Below are 13,418 nucleotides of genomic sequence, written 5' to 3'. Positions count from 1 at the left end.
TGTTGAATGTTGATCATGATAGAATATGATGTTGAAAAACTCAGTGGAACCCGGCACTTCTAATTACATGTGGCCCTAATTCTTTTTCAATTTTTTTAGTGAGCGTAAAGTTCATTTTGGCTCAGTCTTATTAATATATCTGTTATTGCCAGCAAATCATCTCCTAAGTTTATTAGGATCTTCATTCTATTTATTCACAGCTCCATGTATGGTTCATTTGTATTCATTTATGTACTAGACATTTGTAAATAAGAGTCAGACTCCAGATCCAAAAATCTGTGGTTCACTACACAGTCAATCCTATGATTCTTTTGTCACTTATTGCTTCTTTCACCTTCAGAAATAATTTATTAAAGTGAAAACAGCCAAAGTGCACTAGTGTTCAAAATCCACATTCAGCTGTAGGTCCCCCTAAAACTCCTTGAATAAGTTAGATCAAACGCCCGAGGTCATACCATGCCCAGTAGGACTGAGGTGTAAAAACCAATCTTCTGGTAGAGGACAGCTGTACTTTTGTGTAGTAGATTAGTGCAGGTTGCAAAAGCACTTTTGATAAATAGGAATCATTGCTGTCTCCTTGTTGCTCACCATATCTCCATTTGCATAGGTGGAAGGAATATTTTCTTTGTTTTGTGTACTTGGTGTAGTGTCCGTTCTTGTCACACAACTGAATATTTGCGTCCCAGCAACGCTTGTTCTTGAAAAAACTTGTTCTTTAGCTGAAGTCCCGATAATCATGATATAACCCGAAATTTTGCGTGACATAAACACAAAAAATTCTATTCAAGTTTTCTTGATTCATTTAAAAAAGACTGCTACTAGTTTCATCAGCATCTATTGTCGCAATAAAAGTGTAATTAAACGTTTCTAAATCATATTTAACTAACATATTTCTTATTGTTTACTAGCTAAATAGACGCGATCTAGGCCTAAATTTTCCGAGTTATAAACGTTTAAAAACCTGACCAAACACGCCTGATAACGTAAATTCTCTAAAAGCAAATTAATTACAAATTCATTCTTCTGTCATTGTATCTCTAAATCAGTACAAAAAAAAAAAAAACAACCACCGCACATAAGACCTTTGTGTCGTTTTTTGTCTACACACAGCCAATCTCGCATCCTTGACAAATTTAAAACATTCTTTATATTTAATTATTCTTTCAAAACTGACCATGAGTTAGAAATGTGGGAGCTGTTATAGGGTAGTGAGTAGAAGGATTTGTTGCCAATCTTGTAGGAAATATTTTCACTGGGGGGATGCAGTGGGGAGAATGTTGGGAGAACAGAAGAGGCTCTCTCCTGGAACTGCGGAGTATGCAGTAGGAACATTTTGATTGGGGAACAGGAAGGGAAAATCTGTGCCCTTCAGGCACAGTTGGAGGAAGCAAGGAAGGGAGATAGGGGGAGGAGGGTGGTTGGGAACTGGCAGCTGATAGTAGGATAGGAAGAAAGAGTACGCGATCTGACAGTTTTATCATCAACACAAAAACAGTGTTAAGTGGAGAAGAGCCTCAGGTAGAAAGAGGAGCAGGAAATGTGCAGCACACTTCAACCGAGGCCAAGAAGCCTAGGAATGTACAAAGTGTTAGGAAGAAGAAACTGCTGCTGCTGCTAGGTAGTAGCCTTGAACGAGGTGTAGTCCCTCAGTTACAGGAAAGTTTAGGGGCAGCATACCAGGCCACGAGTATCTTCAAGCCAAATGCAGGGCTAAGTCATGTGATAGAAGACCTAGGGTCTTTATGTAAGGACTTTACAAAAGAGGACCATGTAGTGATAGTGGGTGGGGCAGGAAACAGTTTGGACAGGGATGGGGCATATGACATAGGTGGTGACCTGGACAAGATAGCTTCCCTGACTCATGGCAGCAACGTACACTTTGTTGAGCTGTTCCGGCATCATGATCGACGACACCTTGATGGAGCTGTGAGGCAAATCATTGTGGGGTTAGGGATGGCTCTGAGGACAGCCAACTTTGCTCATGTTTCTCTGGTGCCCGTCGGGACTATCAACAGGTGGGGTTTCACTAGGCATGCCCTACATCTAAACAGGACTGGGAAGGGAAGGTTCGTACAGCTGATTCATGAAAGTATAGGGGGTGGATCTCGGGCCACACATGGTCAAATACCTGTTGTCATAGGTAGGAAAAGTAGGTCTTTTTTAGGATAAATCCAGATAACAGGTTCCCCTGCCTAAAGAGTATATCCAGCACTTTAAAAAATACCGAACACTCACAAGACAGATTTTAACACCTCAAACATCACATATACCAGATGTCACAAAGAAAAACAATAACATGAGGCATTTCACAGACTTGACAATCCTCCATCAAAACATGCAATCAATAGAAAATAAAATTCAACTATTAGAAGTTGAGTTCCAATCTTTGAACTGCACAGTAGTTTGTATTACTGGGCACTGGTGTAGAGACACAGAAATCCAACATGTAGTATTATCATTGTATGAAAAGGCAAACTCTTGCTGCAGAACTACTTCAAGTGGTGGAGGATCATGCATTTATATCAGAAAAGGAACACAGTTCAAATCAAGGCATGATCTCAGTACCGTAAGTGAAGAGAAACACTTTGAAATATCAGCTATTGAATTAACAGTTAACAGAAGTTCTAGATAAAGTCTCAAGTACAAAGGTGAACATAACTCTGTGTGGGGACATTAACATCAACACTAACATCATAAATGAATCCAGTAGCACCTACATAAACATCCATCAATGTGCAACAGGGGTTACCACAACAACTTCATCAGTAACTGACCATGTGTCCACAAATATGGACAAGGAAAAATGTGATGTAGCTGTAAATGATCTCAGACTATCAGACCATATCCGTCAAATAACAACAGTAAAGTCAGGCATCGAATCAATCCCTAAACTACAAGCCTAAAAACGATGTCTATCAGAAATCAAAATAAAAGGTTTTTCAAAAGAATTAGACAAACAAAGCTGGGTATAAGGAAACCAATGTGAATATGAAATTCTCTAAATTCTCCACCTTGTTTAAATTGAAATTTGAAATGGCATTTCCAAAAGTATCCGTGTCTGTATCAACAGATCACAAAAACAGATTGATAACAGAAGGTATTAAGAATTCCTCCCAAACACTTAAACACCTCAGTTCCATGAAAAAGATGTGCAATGATCAAGAATTCTTAAATTTCTATAATGGATACAAAAAGATCTATAGGAAGGTGCTGATTGCTGCAAAAAAGTCATTTAATGACAAAATAATATATAATGCAGAGAATAAAGGCAAAGTAGTCTGGGATGTTATAAAAAAGGAAATGGGGAGAGGCAAACAAACACAGAATAACATACTGCTAAGGGAGGGGGATAAAGTAATAAATGATCCACAGCACTTAGCAAACTATGGAAATGAGCATTTTTCAAGTATTGCAGAGAAGTTACAGCAAAAATTCCCCAAAAATATAACACCTGTAAATAATGTTGCACTATATACAATGATGTTACTTCCAACCACAGAGAATGGAGTCAATAAAAAAAAGTCAGTAGGCTTAGATGAAGTACCAATGTGTGTACTGAAACAATGCATAGGGATTATACAAGGCCCCTTAACAAATGTAGTAAATGAATCTTTCACATCAGGGACATTTCCAGAGCAGTTAAACAGGCAAGAGTTGTACCTTTGCTTAAGAAAGGTAATGCAGAAGACGTAGAAAATTACCGGACCATTTCCCTGCTGTCAGCATTCTCAAAAATAATAGAAGCAATTATGAAAGACAGATTAATGAATTACCTGAATAAATACAATCATTTAAGCGAATCACAGTTTGGTTTCTGAAGTGGCAAAAATATGGAGTCAGCCATAGTAGAATTCACAAAAGTTGTACTTGATGCTCTTGATAAAGATACAGTTGACCACAAGATTCTGTTAAATAAATTAGAAGCATTAAGAATAAGAGGGGTAGTTAATGATTGGTTTTGATCATACCTAACAGATAGGGTACAAAGAGTAGGATAATACATACTTCAAATAGAACCAAACATTTAGTAAAACATTTATCAGAACCAAAATTCATTAATATAGGGGTTCCGCAAGGTAGCATATTAGGACCAATACTGTTCCTGATATACTCAAATGACTTTCCCAGTAGTGTTACTCATGGTGAAAAAATCCTCTTCGCTGATGACAGCAATATTATAGTCACTGAAAAAACAAGAGAGCTCCTTGCCGAGAAAGCAAATGAAACTCTGAAGGTAGTTTATGATTGGTCAATAAGTAATAAAGTGACATTGAACATAAAGAAAACTAATGCCCCGAATTTCAGTTTGAAAAGGAAAAATGACAATGTTAAATTAAATTAAATGTAGATGGCACCTCTATAGACTGTGTAACAAGTGCAAAATTTCTAGGAGCGAATATTGATTCTCAGTTGAAGTGGTGTGAACACACAAAGGTACTTGCAAACAAAATGTCATCAGCATGTTATGCCCTTAGAATCCTATCATCAGTGTGTAACATGCAGTGTCTTTTAGTTACATATTATTCATATGTACACTCAATTCGTAGCTATGGAATTCTTTTTTGGGGAACAAATGCACAAAATATGAACACAATTTTCCAACTCCAGAAAAGAGCCATAAGAATAATAACCAAAAATACTAGTTGGGCTCATTGTAAAGATCTGTTCAGAACACTGGGGATTTTAACTGGTCCATGTGAATACATTTACCAGTCACTTGTACACATAAAAAATAACATTGGTAATTACTGCACAAACAGCTCTGTCCATGACCATGCAACAAGAGCTAGACTCAACTTACGTTTACCAAGAAAAAATAAACATAAAACTCAAAGCAGCATTTTCTACCAAGGAATAAAACTGTACAATAAATTATCAGAAGAGAGTAAAGAAATTGCCAAAATACACTTATTTAAAAAGGCAGCTAAAAAGTACCTGTTATGCAATACATTTTATACCTTGAAGGATTACTTAGCTAAAACAGAGTAGGGGTTTGATAAAAAATGTTATACAGATAATAATAATAATAATAATAATAATAATGATTGTAAAATATCCAACATTCCACATAACACCTTCACTTTATGTTTTTTTCCTTTTTTGTTTTCCTTTCTAGAAATACCTACCCACAAGCTAAGCATAGCACAATACTAACACCTCTTCCTCTTTCTGAGCTCAACATCTCACTCATTATGGAGGGCTGCTGGCTCAGTTTTTCAGGATAGCAAATGGGAAGATGCGGTATAGAAAATGGCCAGAGATCACCTCTGTGTGTGTGTGTGTGTGTGTGTGTGTGTGTGTGTGTGTGTGTGTGTGTAGTGAGTGAAGTGTTATGAAACAATGTGTGTATAGTGTGTGCAGTGACTTATAGTAAGATATCAGTGAACGGTGTGGCATTACATTATTTAATAAGTTATTTGTAAAAACCTGAACTGTATACCAGGAGTAAATCTAATGATTGTCTCTAACTAGAAGACTGTAAATATATGTGTATACAAATTAGCTTATTTTAAATTGATATAAATTTGTAAATATGAATATAATAGAGGGAAACATTCCACGTGGGAAAAATATATCTAAAAACAAAGATGATGTAACTTACCAAATGAAAGCGTTGGCATGTTGATAGACAAACAAACAAACACAAACACACACACAAAATTCAAGCTTTCGCAACCAACGGTTGCTTCATCAGGAAAGAGGGAAGGAGAGGGAAAGACGAAAGGATGCGGGTTTTAAGGGAGAGGGTAAGGAGTCATTCCAATCCTGGGAGCGGAAAGACTTATCTTAGGGGGAAAAAAGGACAGGTATATACTCGCACACACACACATATCCATCCGCATGTACACAGACACAAGCAGACATTTGTAAAGGCAAAGAGTTTGGGCAGAGATGTCAGTCAAGGTGGAATTACAGAGTCAAAGATGTTGTTGAATGAATGACAGGTGAGTTATGAGCGGCGGCACCTTGAAATTAGCGGAGGTTGAGGCCTGGTGGGTAACGAGAAGAGAGGATATACTGAAGGGCAAGTTCCCATCTCTGGAGTTCTGTTAGGTTGGTGTTGGTGGGAAGTATCCAGATAACCCAGACAGTGTAACACTGTGCCAAGATGTGCTGTTCCCTTTAATTGTTGGTATGTCTGGCCTTCGAAAGTGAAGAAGTTGTGAGTCAGGATGAAGCTAGCTAAGGTAATGAGGAAAGAGGTTTTAGGTAGGGTGGCAGGTGCTCGGCGTGAAAGGAAGTGCTCCATCGCAGCGAGGCCCTGGACGTGTGGAATATTTGTGTATAGGGAATACCTCCATCTGTCCAATGGCCAGTTTCACACATCCGTCCACATCAAAGGCAGAGCCACGTGTGAAAGCACCCACGTGATTTACCAACTGACCTGCCTACACTGTGAAGCTTTCTATGTGGGAATGACCAGCAACAAACTGTCCATTCGCATGAATGGACACAGGCAGACAGTGTTTGTTGGTAATGGGGATCACCCTGTGGCTAAACATGCCTTGGTGCACGTCCAGCACATCTTGGCACAGTGTTACACCGTCTGGGTTATCTGGATACTTCCCACTAACACCAACCTGTCAGAACTCCAGAGATGGGAACTTGCCCTTCAGTATATCCTCTCTTCCCGTTAACCACCAGGCCTCAACCTCCGCTAATTTCAAGGTGCTGCCGCTCATAACTCACCTGTCATTCAACAACATCTTTGCCTCTGTAATTCCGCCTTGACTGACATCTCTGCCCAAACTCTTTGCCTTTACAAATGTCTGCTTGTGTCTGGGTACGTGCGGATGGATATGTGTGTATGTGCAAGTGTATACCTGTCCTTTTTCCCCCTAAGGTAAGTCTTTCCGCTCCCGGGATTGGAATGACTCCTTACCCTCTCCCATAAAACCCACATCCTTTCATATTTCCCTCTCCTTCCCTCTTTCCTGATGAAGCAACCGTTGGTTGCGAAAGCTTGAATTTTGTGTGTATGTTTGTGTTTGTTTGTGTGTCTATCAACATGCCAGCACTTTCGTTTGGTAAGTTACATCATCTTAGTTTTTAGATATAAATTTGTAAATACTTAGACATGTCCTATATTGTTGTAAAAAGAGATCTATGGATGAATAAAGCTGCTGCTGCTGCTGCTACTACTACACTCCTGGAAATTGAAATAAGAACACCGTGAATTCATTGTCCCAGGAAGGGGAAACTTTATTGACACATTCCTGGGGTCAGATACATCACATGATCACACTGACAGAACCACAGGCACATAGACACAGGCAACAGAGCATGCACAATGTCGTCACTAGTACAGTGTATATCCACCTTTCGCAGCAATGCAGGCTGCTATTCTCCCATGGAGACGATCGTAGAGATGCTGGATGTAGTCCTGTGGAACGGCTTGCCATGCCATTTCCACCTGGCGCCTCAGTTGGACCAGCGTTCGTGCTGGACGTGCAGACCACGTGAGACGACGCTTCATCCAGTCCCAAACATGCTCAATGGGGGACAGATCCGGAGATCTTGCTGGCCAGGGTAGTTGACTTACACCTTCTCGAGCACGTTGGGTGGCACGGGATACATGCGGACGTGCATTGTCCTGTTGGAACAGCAAGTTCCCTTGCCGGTCTAGGAATGGTAGAACGATGGGTTCGATGACGGTTTGGATGTACCGTGCACTATTCAGTGTCCCCTCGACGATCACCAGTGGTGTACGGCCAGTGTAGGAGATCGCTCCCCACACCATGATGCCGGGTGTTGGCCCTGTGTGCCTCGGTCGTATGCAGTCCTGATTGTGGCGCTCACCTGCACGGCGCCAAACACGCATACGACCATCATTGGCACCAAGGCAGAAGCGACTCTCATCGCTGAAGACGACACGTCTCCATTCGTCCCTCCATTCACGCCTGTCGCGACACCACTGGAGGCGGGCTGCACGATGTTGGGGCGTGAGCGGAAGACGGCCTAACGGTGTGCGGGACCGTAGCCCAGCTTCATGGAGACGGTTGCGAATGGTCCTCGCCGATACCCCAGGAGCAACAGTGTCCCTAATTTGCTGGGAAGTGGCAGTGCGGTCCCCTACGGCACTGCGTAGGATCCTACGGTCTTGGCGTGCATCCGTGCGTTGCTGCGGTCCGGTCCCAGGTCGACGGGCACGTGCACCTTCCGCCGACCACTGGCGACAACATCGATGTACTGTGGAGACCTCACGCCCCACGTGTTGAGCAATTCGGCAGTACGTCCACCCGGCCTCCCGCATGCCCACTATACACCCTCGCTCAAAGTCCGTCAACTGCACATACGGTTCACGTCCACGCTGTCGCGGCATGCTACCAGTGTTAAAGACTGCGATGGAGCTCTGTATGCCACGGCAAACTGGCTGACACTGACGGCGGCGGTGCACAAATGCTGCGCAGCTAGCGCCATTCGACAGCCAACACCGCGGGTCCTGGTGTGTCCGCTGTGCCGTGCGTGTGATCATTGCTTGTACAGCCCTCTCGCAGTGTCCGGAGCAAGTATGGTGGGTCTGACACACCGGTGTCAATGTGTTCTTTTTTCCATTTCCAGGAGTGTACTACTCCTCCTCCTACTACTACCAACATTGCTAGAGCCAATGCGTTGATGTCAAGTGTCTACGTGGGCAGTCACAGGAAGTAGCAGTAGATAACAGGCCTAAAGCACAAAAAGCTGAAATTTCGGCCATTTGAGATTATGAAATGGAGTACTGAGAAACTGAGAATTTGCATTTTACTTCATGCCGTGCATATGTACAATGGTACAGTGTACACATGTAGTGGTTTGATATGATTTATGTAAAGTGTAATAACAGTGGTAACAGTATGTATTCTTTATACCATTTTCTATTATGTAAACAATCTAATTTTCAGTTAATGTACATGCATTCTTTCCATTAAATATGCAATATATGGACATAATGGTAACTACAAATACATGTCAGATCTTTTAAAGTTTTGATATGTGCTGAAGTACAGTGTGAATAATACGTCATTTTATTATATAACTACCATATGTTTAGTTTGATGTAAGTGCAGTTGCCTACATACACACTGTTTTTGCTGTTTCACAGTAATACACATGTCATTAAAAAAAAATAAAGAAAAAGAAAAACAACTTGGTAAACAGCCACACCACTCTGAACTAATACCTCACTAGAGAAGCTACTGCTTCAAATGTATACCTTTGCTCACCACATCTCTTATGACACAGAGATTAGAATTATTGCAGGAATGCCACCATTTGATGTGTGAAGCAAGGCAAATCATAGTATGCATTAATGCAGACTTAATGGCAGTGTAGGAGTCCATCAAAAACTAAATCCTGATTGCTATAAAGACAACATTCAGCAATGTTGTGATGGAGGTATTGTCATGTGAGGGATGTTAACATGCACTGCATTATGAGCTGTGACACATCTGCTATTGTTGTTCACAGGTGTGCGTTACAAGAACCCAGTGTTCAGTCACGTATATTTGTTTGTTTGCCTGCAACACTCCACAACCAACAGATACCTTCATGGTTCCATAATATCTCAACATGGTTTGAGGAATACTCTACATATATGAAGGTGCTTGTGTGGTCCTCCATGTAACTTGACATAAATTGTGTTGAGCACGCCTACGATACCAATGAGTAAGGCTGCACATTTTAGACCCAACTATGATGAATTTTGTGATTTGTAGCAGCTTTTGAGCAGTTATATATCAGCAATCCCATCATTAAGACAAAAGATTGTGCTGCTAGAAAAGTGTCTGTAAGTCAAGCAAGTTAGTATATGTTATATTATGAATTATGCAAGAAATTAGTACATCTTTGATCTGTTACAAGTGTAGAAAGAGAATTGACTTAAACCAGTGGAACTGATGACATACTTACCAGGTACACTATGTATGGTCCAACAACGACAAGGGCACCTGCTGCTACATTGCCAACAGCAGTGCCCGTCTGTCGCACACATGTGGGGAATGCCTCCATGGCCTGCAGATAGCTCACATAGCTCTGCACTATGAGGCACAATCGTGCAAACATGGTCACACCTGAGCATATCCATGACAGTTCAGGCACTGCAACAGAGGACAAGGTGGACTGTAGCTAATGCAGTACCACACATGGAGTTCCTTACTTTATAACATGATTGACCCTGTGTTCCTATTGAGATGCATGGTGTAAACAGGAGAGGAGTGGATTCTCTCCTCCTGGGTATCAGGACTACAGATGAAGCAGATAGCTCTTTGGCTGGATACTGAATGTCTGCCCATCCCATGAGTTGATAGCCAGTTATTTGGTGAATGGATATTTGTCCTAACATTGCCACATAGCATATTGTAACTTGTAGGTCTGAGCAAGCCTGCAGAGATCAAGCATAAATGATCAGGCAGAGATGGGTAAATTTGGGCATCATCATTCATAAGTGAAGCAAGTGAATAATGTATTGATCGATTGATTAGACTATTTGATTTGTTGCAAATTGCGTTCACTTTCACTTGTTATTTGATGTTACTACCAAAACTAATTTGTTAATAGCAAGATAAATTACAAAAATGGTATTTGTGAATATATTGATATAAACAGTGACAATAATAAGTTTGCTGTTTATATGTTATGCCAATTTCAAATTTACTGTGAGAGAGAAAGAAAGCAGATATGTACCAAAGGCTTAGCTTGTCTTTTATTTTTTTGTTTTGATTTGTTTTATTACACTGATCAACAAGTTGCTAGTTCATAGACATGATAATTAATATCATGAGAAGTCATCCATTTATCGAATTCTCAGTTTAATTAAACTTGTTTGGTGTGTGCACATGTTTTGTGAAATGTAGTTATAAAAACCATTTATACTAATAGAAAATTCCCAACCTTACTTAAACCCAGTGAACTATTTTAGTAGGTCCTTCAGCTATGAAAAATCATTTGAAAATGAAACACACAGAAAAATTCCAAATAATTAATGAAGATACAGCCATTGCCTTGCCTATATCATCTTTAGACATCTCTGGTACAAGTTTATGTTCACCATCAACAGAAAAGGAATTGATTATGTTGGAATTGTTTAACTATTGTAGAAAGCACTGAATTTACAAGACTTCTAGATCAAGCCTTACCCCACGATAACATTTCCCAAAAAATTGTTCGTTATATATGTGGTGTCACTGCCAGACACCACACTTGCTAGGTGGTAGCTTAAATCGGCCGCGGTCCATTAGTACATGTCGGACCCGCGTGTCGCCACTGTGTGATCGCAGACCGAGCGCCACCACACGGCAGGTCTCGAGAGACGTACGAGAACTCGCCCCCAGTTGTACGACGACATTGCTAGCGACTATACTGACGAAGCCTTTGCTCTCATTTGCCGAGAGACAGTTAGAATAGCCTTCAGCTAAGTTAATGGCTACGACTTAGCAAGGCGCCAATTGTCACAGTGCATGTATCTTACGAGTCTCATTTGTATAGTCAAGAGAGATGTATCACAAGGAGTGATTAAAAGTTAAGTATATTCCAAAGCTACGTATTTTCTTTATAGCAGTCATAACTTATCCTGTTCCAGACTTGACGCCAGTCGGCTTGTGTGTACGTGTGCCTTTCGGCTTCCTTCTCAGTGTGGCGTGACTAGCTTGTTACGCCACAACAATATATACAACAGAATTTAGGAAAAAACCAAAACAAACATTTTAGTTGCTGCCATGTTTTCTGAGACTTCTGATATCTGGACCTGTTTGTATAACACCACCAGGTTCTCAAGTTTCAGAGCCCATTTGTTGTCTCCCGAATTTCAGCTGAAACACTGAGTTCTTACCGTGAAGCCTTATCTAGGTGCTCACATTGTAGAAAATATAGCACGAGAACTTAATAGTACCACAGATTGCTGGGACATTGACTGAAGCAACATTTTTGTCATCCTCAGGGGACACCGTTTTAATGTAGCACTGTCCGTGTGGGCAAGGAGGTTTACGTACCCTGGATCCGTAGGGCTATGCCGGCAGTAGCGTAGCTACCAGCGGGGTCACCCTTGCCAGACAGGCTGAAGGGGAGGAGCCAGACCAAGCCACAATGACCTATCAAAACCTGTGTCCTATCCTTTTCCTATCCATAGCCTATCTATTTTCTTTTCCTTTCCATTTCCCCCACTTATCCGATGATGGCGGTTAAACCACATATAGGGGTGCGGAGGAAATGCCAAGCCCATATGTTGAACATCTGATAAATTGTCAGTGCCTGGGCGATAAGATGGCAGCCCCACCAAGGCAATCAGAAATGGTGGGCCAATCACCTGCCCTTCTTAAATAACCTGATTGCTGAAACCGAGATGAGAATGCAAAACCAGATGGATAAACTGGTGACAACTTTTGACATGAAAAGGAAAACGAAAATCAGCTTTTGGAATATACAAACATTGAGGGAGAGTATCAGGGAAATGGATAACTAGAAGCTTGATATCTTGGGACTGAGTGAAGTGAGGTGGTCAGGGTTTGGTGAAATGCAGACATCGGATGGTATTGCATTTTTATACTCAGGATGTGAATCAGGATGTGAAGAGGAAGAGGAACACTGGGATGGAGATGGGCTATTGTTGACCAAGGCAGCAAAGAAGAGCCTTCTAGAATGGAGACCTATGTCCAGTAGGATCACGACTGCCAGATTTAAGATGAAGGTTCAAAACATGATGCTCATCCAGTGCTATGCCCCCACAGACACATCAGAGTTTGAGAAGGAGTAGTAGTTCTATTACCTAATATGAGAGACTGTAAGGAAATGAGCAAGAAAGAGATCTGCTTAGAAGGAGAGACAGCATTGGTCGTATTTTTTTGTTTTATTAACCGCAAAATTGATTTTCGGTCACTTAGTGACCATCCTCAGTGCTGTAATATACAATTTAAATTGGTAGGCATTGGTGTCAACAAGCTTAGAGCGATCTCATAAACTCATGTGATCGCTCTAAGCTTGTTGACACCAGTGCCTACCAATTTAAATTGTATATTACAGCACTGAGGATGGTCACTAAGTGACCGAAAATCGATTTTGCGGTTAATAAAACAAAAAAATACGACCAATGCTGTCTCTCCTTCTAAGTATATCCATTATCTGGTCGTGGTGCACAGGACATTCCATGGTGTCGCCAATCAAGAAAGAGATCCTCATTGTTATGGGAGACATAAATGCCAAGGTGGGAGATAACAATGACGGATTGAAACAGATAATGGGGGTGCATGGCTTGGGTGAAATGAATGATAATGGGGAAAGATTTAGTGACTTCTGTGCAAGCCATGACCTTGTAATAGGAGGGAACTTGTTTCCTCAACGGAGATGTTGTAAGGTAACATTGGTATTCCCAGATCATGTTATAGAAAAGCAAATTGACCACATCGCAGTATCCAGGAAGTTCAGGAGGAGCCTGGAAGATGGGCAGA

At 41.1% G+C, this 13,418-nt stretch overlaps 1 protein-coding gene across 1 annotated transcript in view; it reads right to left on the bottom strand.

Moving 5' to 3' along the window:
- The window catches only part of LOC126254250 (solute carrier family 22 member 7-like), a 156,384-nt gene that overhangs the window by 9,999 nt on the left and 132,967 nt on the right, over nucleotides 1–13,418 (bottom strand). Inside the window, exon 8 of the mRNA XM_049955300.1 lies at nucleotides 9,889–10,076. Coding sequence (XP_049811257.1) covers nucleotides 9,889–10,076 — 188 coding nt within the window. The remainder of the gene's footprint in view (nucleotides 1–9,888; nucleotides 10,077–13,418) is intronic.

Source organism: Schistocerca nitens, chromosome 1, assembly GCF_023898315.1.
Source record: "Schistocerca nitens isolate TAMUIC-IGC-003100 chromosome 1, iqSchNite1.1, whole genome shotgun sequence".
Taxonomy (NCBI): domain Eukaryota; kingdom Metazoa; phylum Arthropoda; class Insecta; order Orthoptera; family Acrididae; genus Schistocerca; species Schistocerca nitens.
Note: the sequence above shows the minus strand (reverse complement) of the source record. Positions and strands in the feature narration are given on the sequence as shown.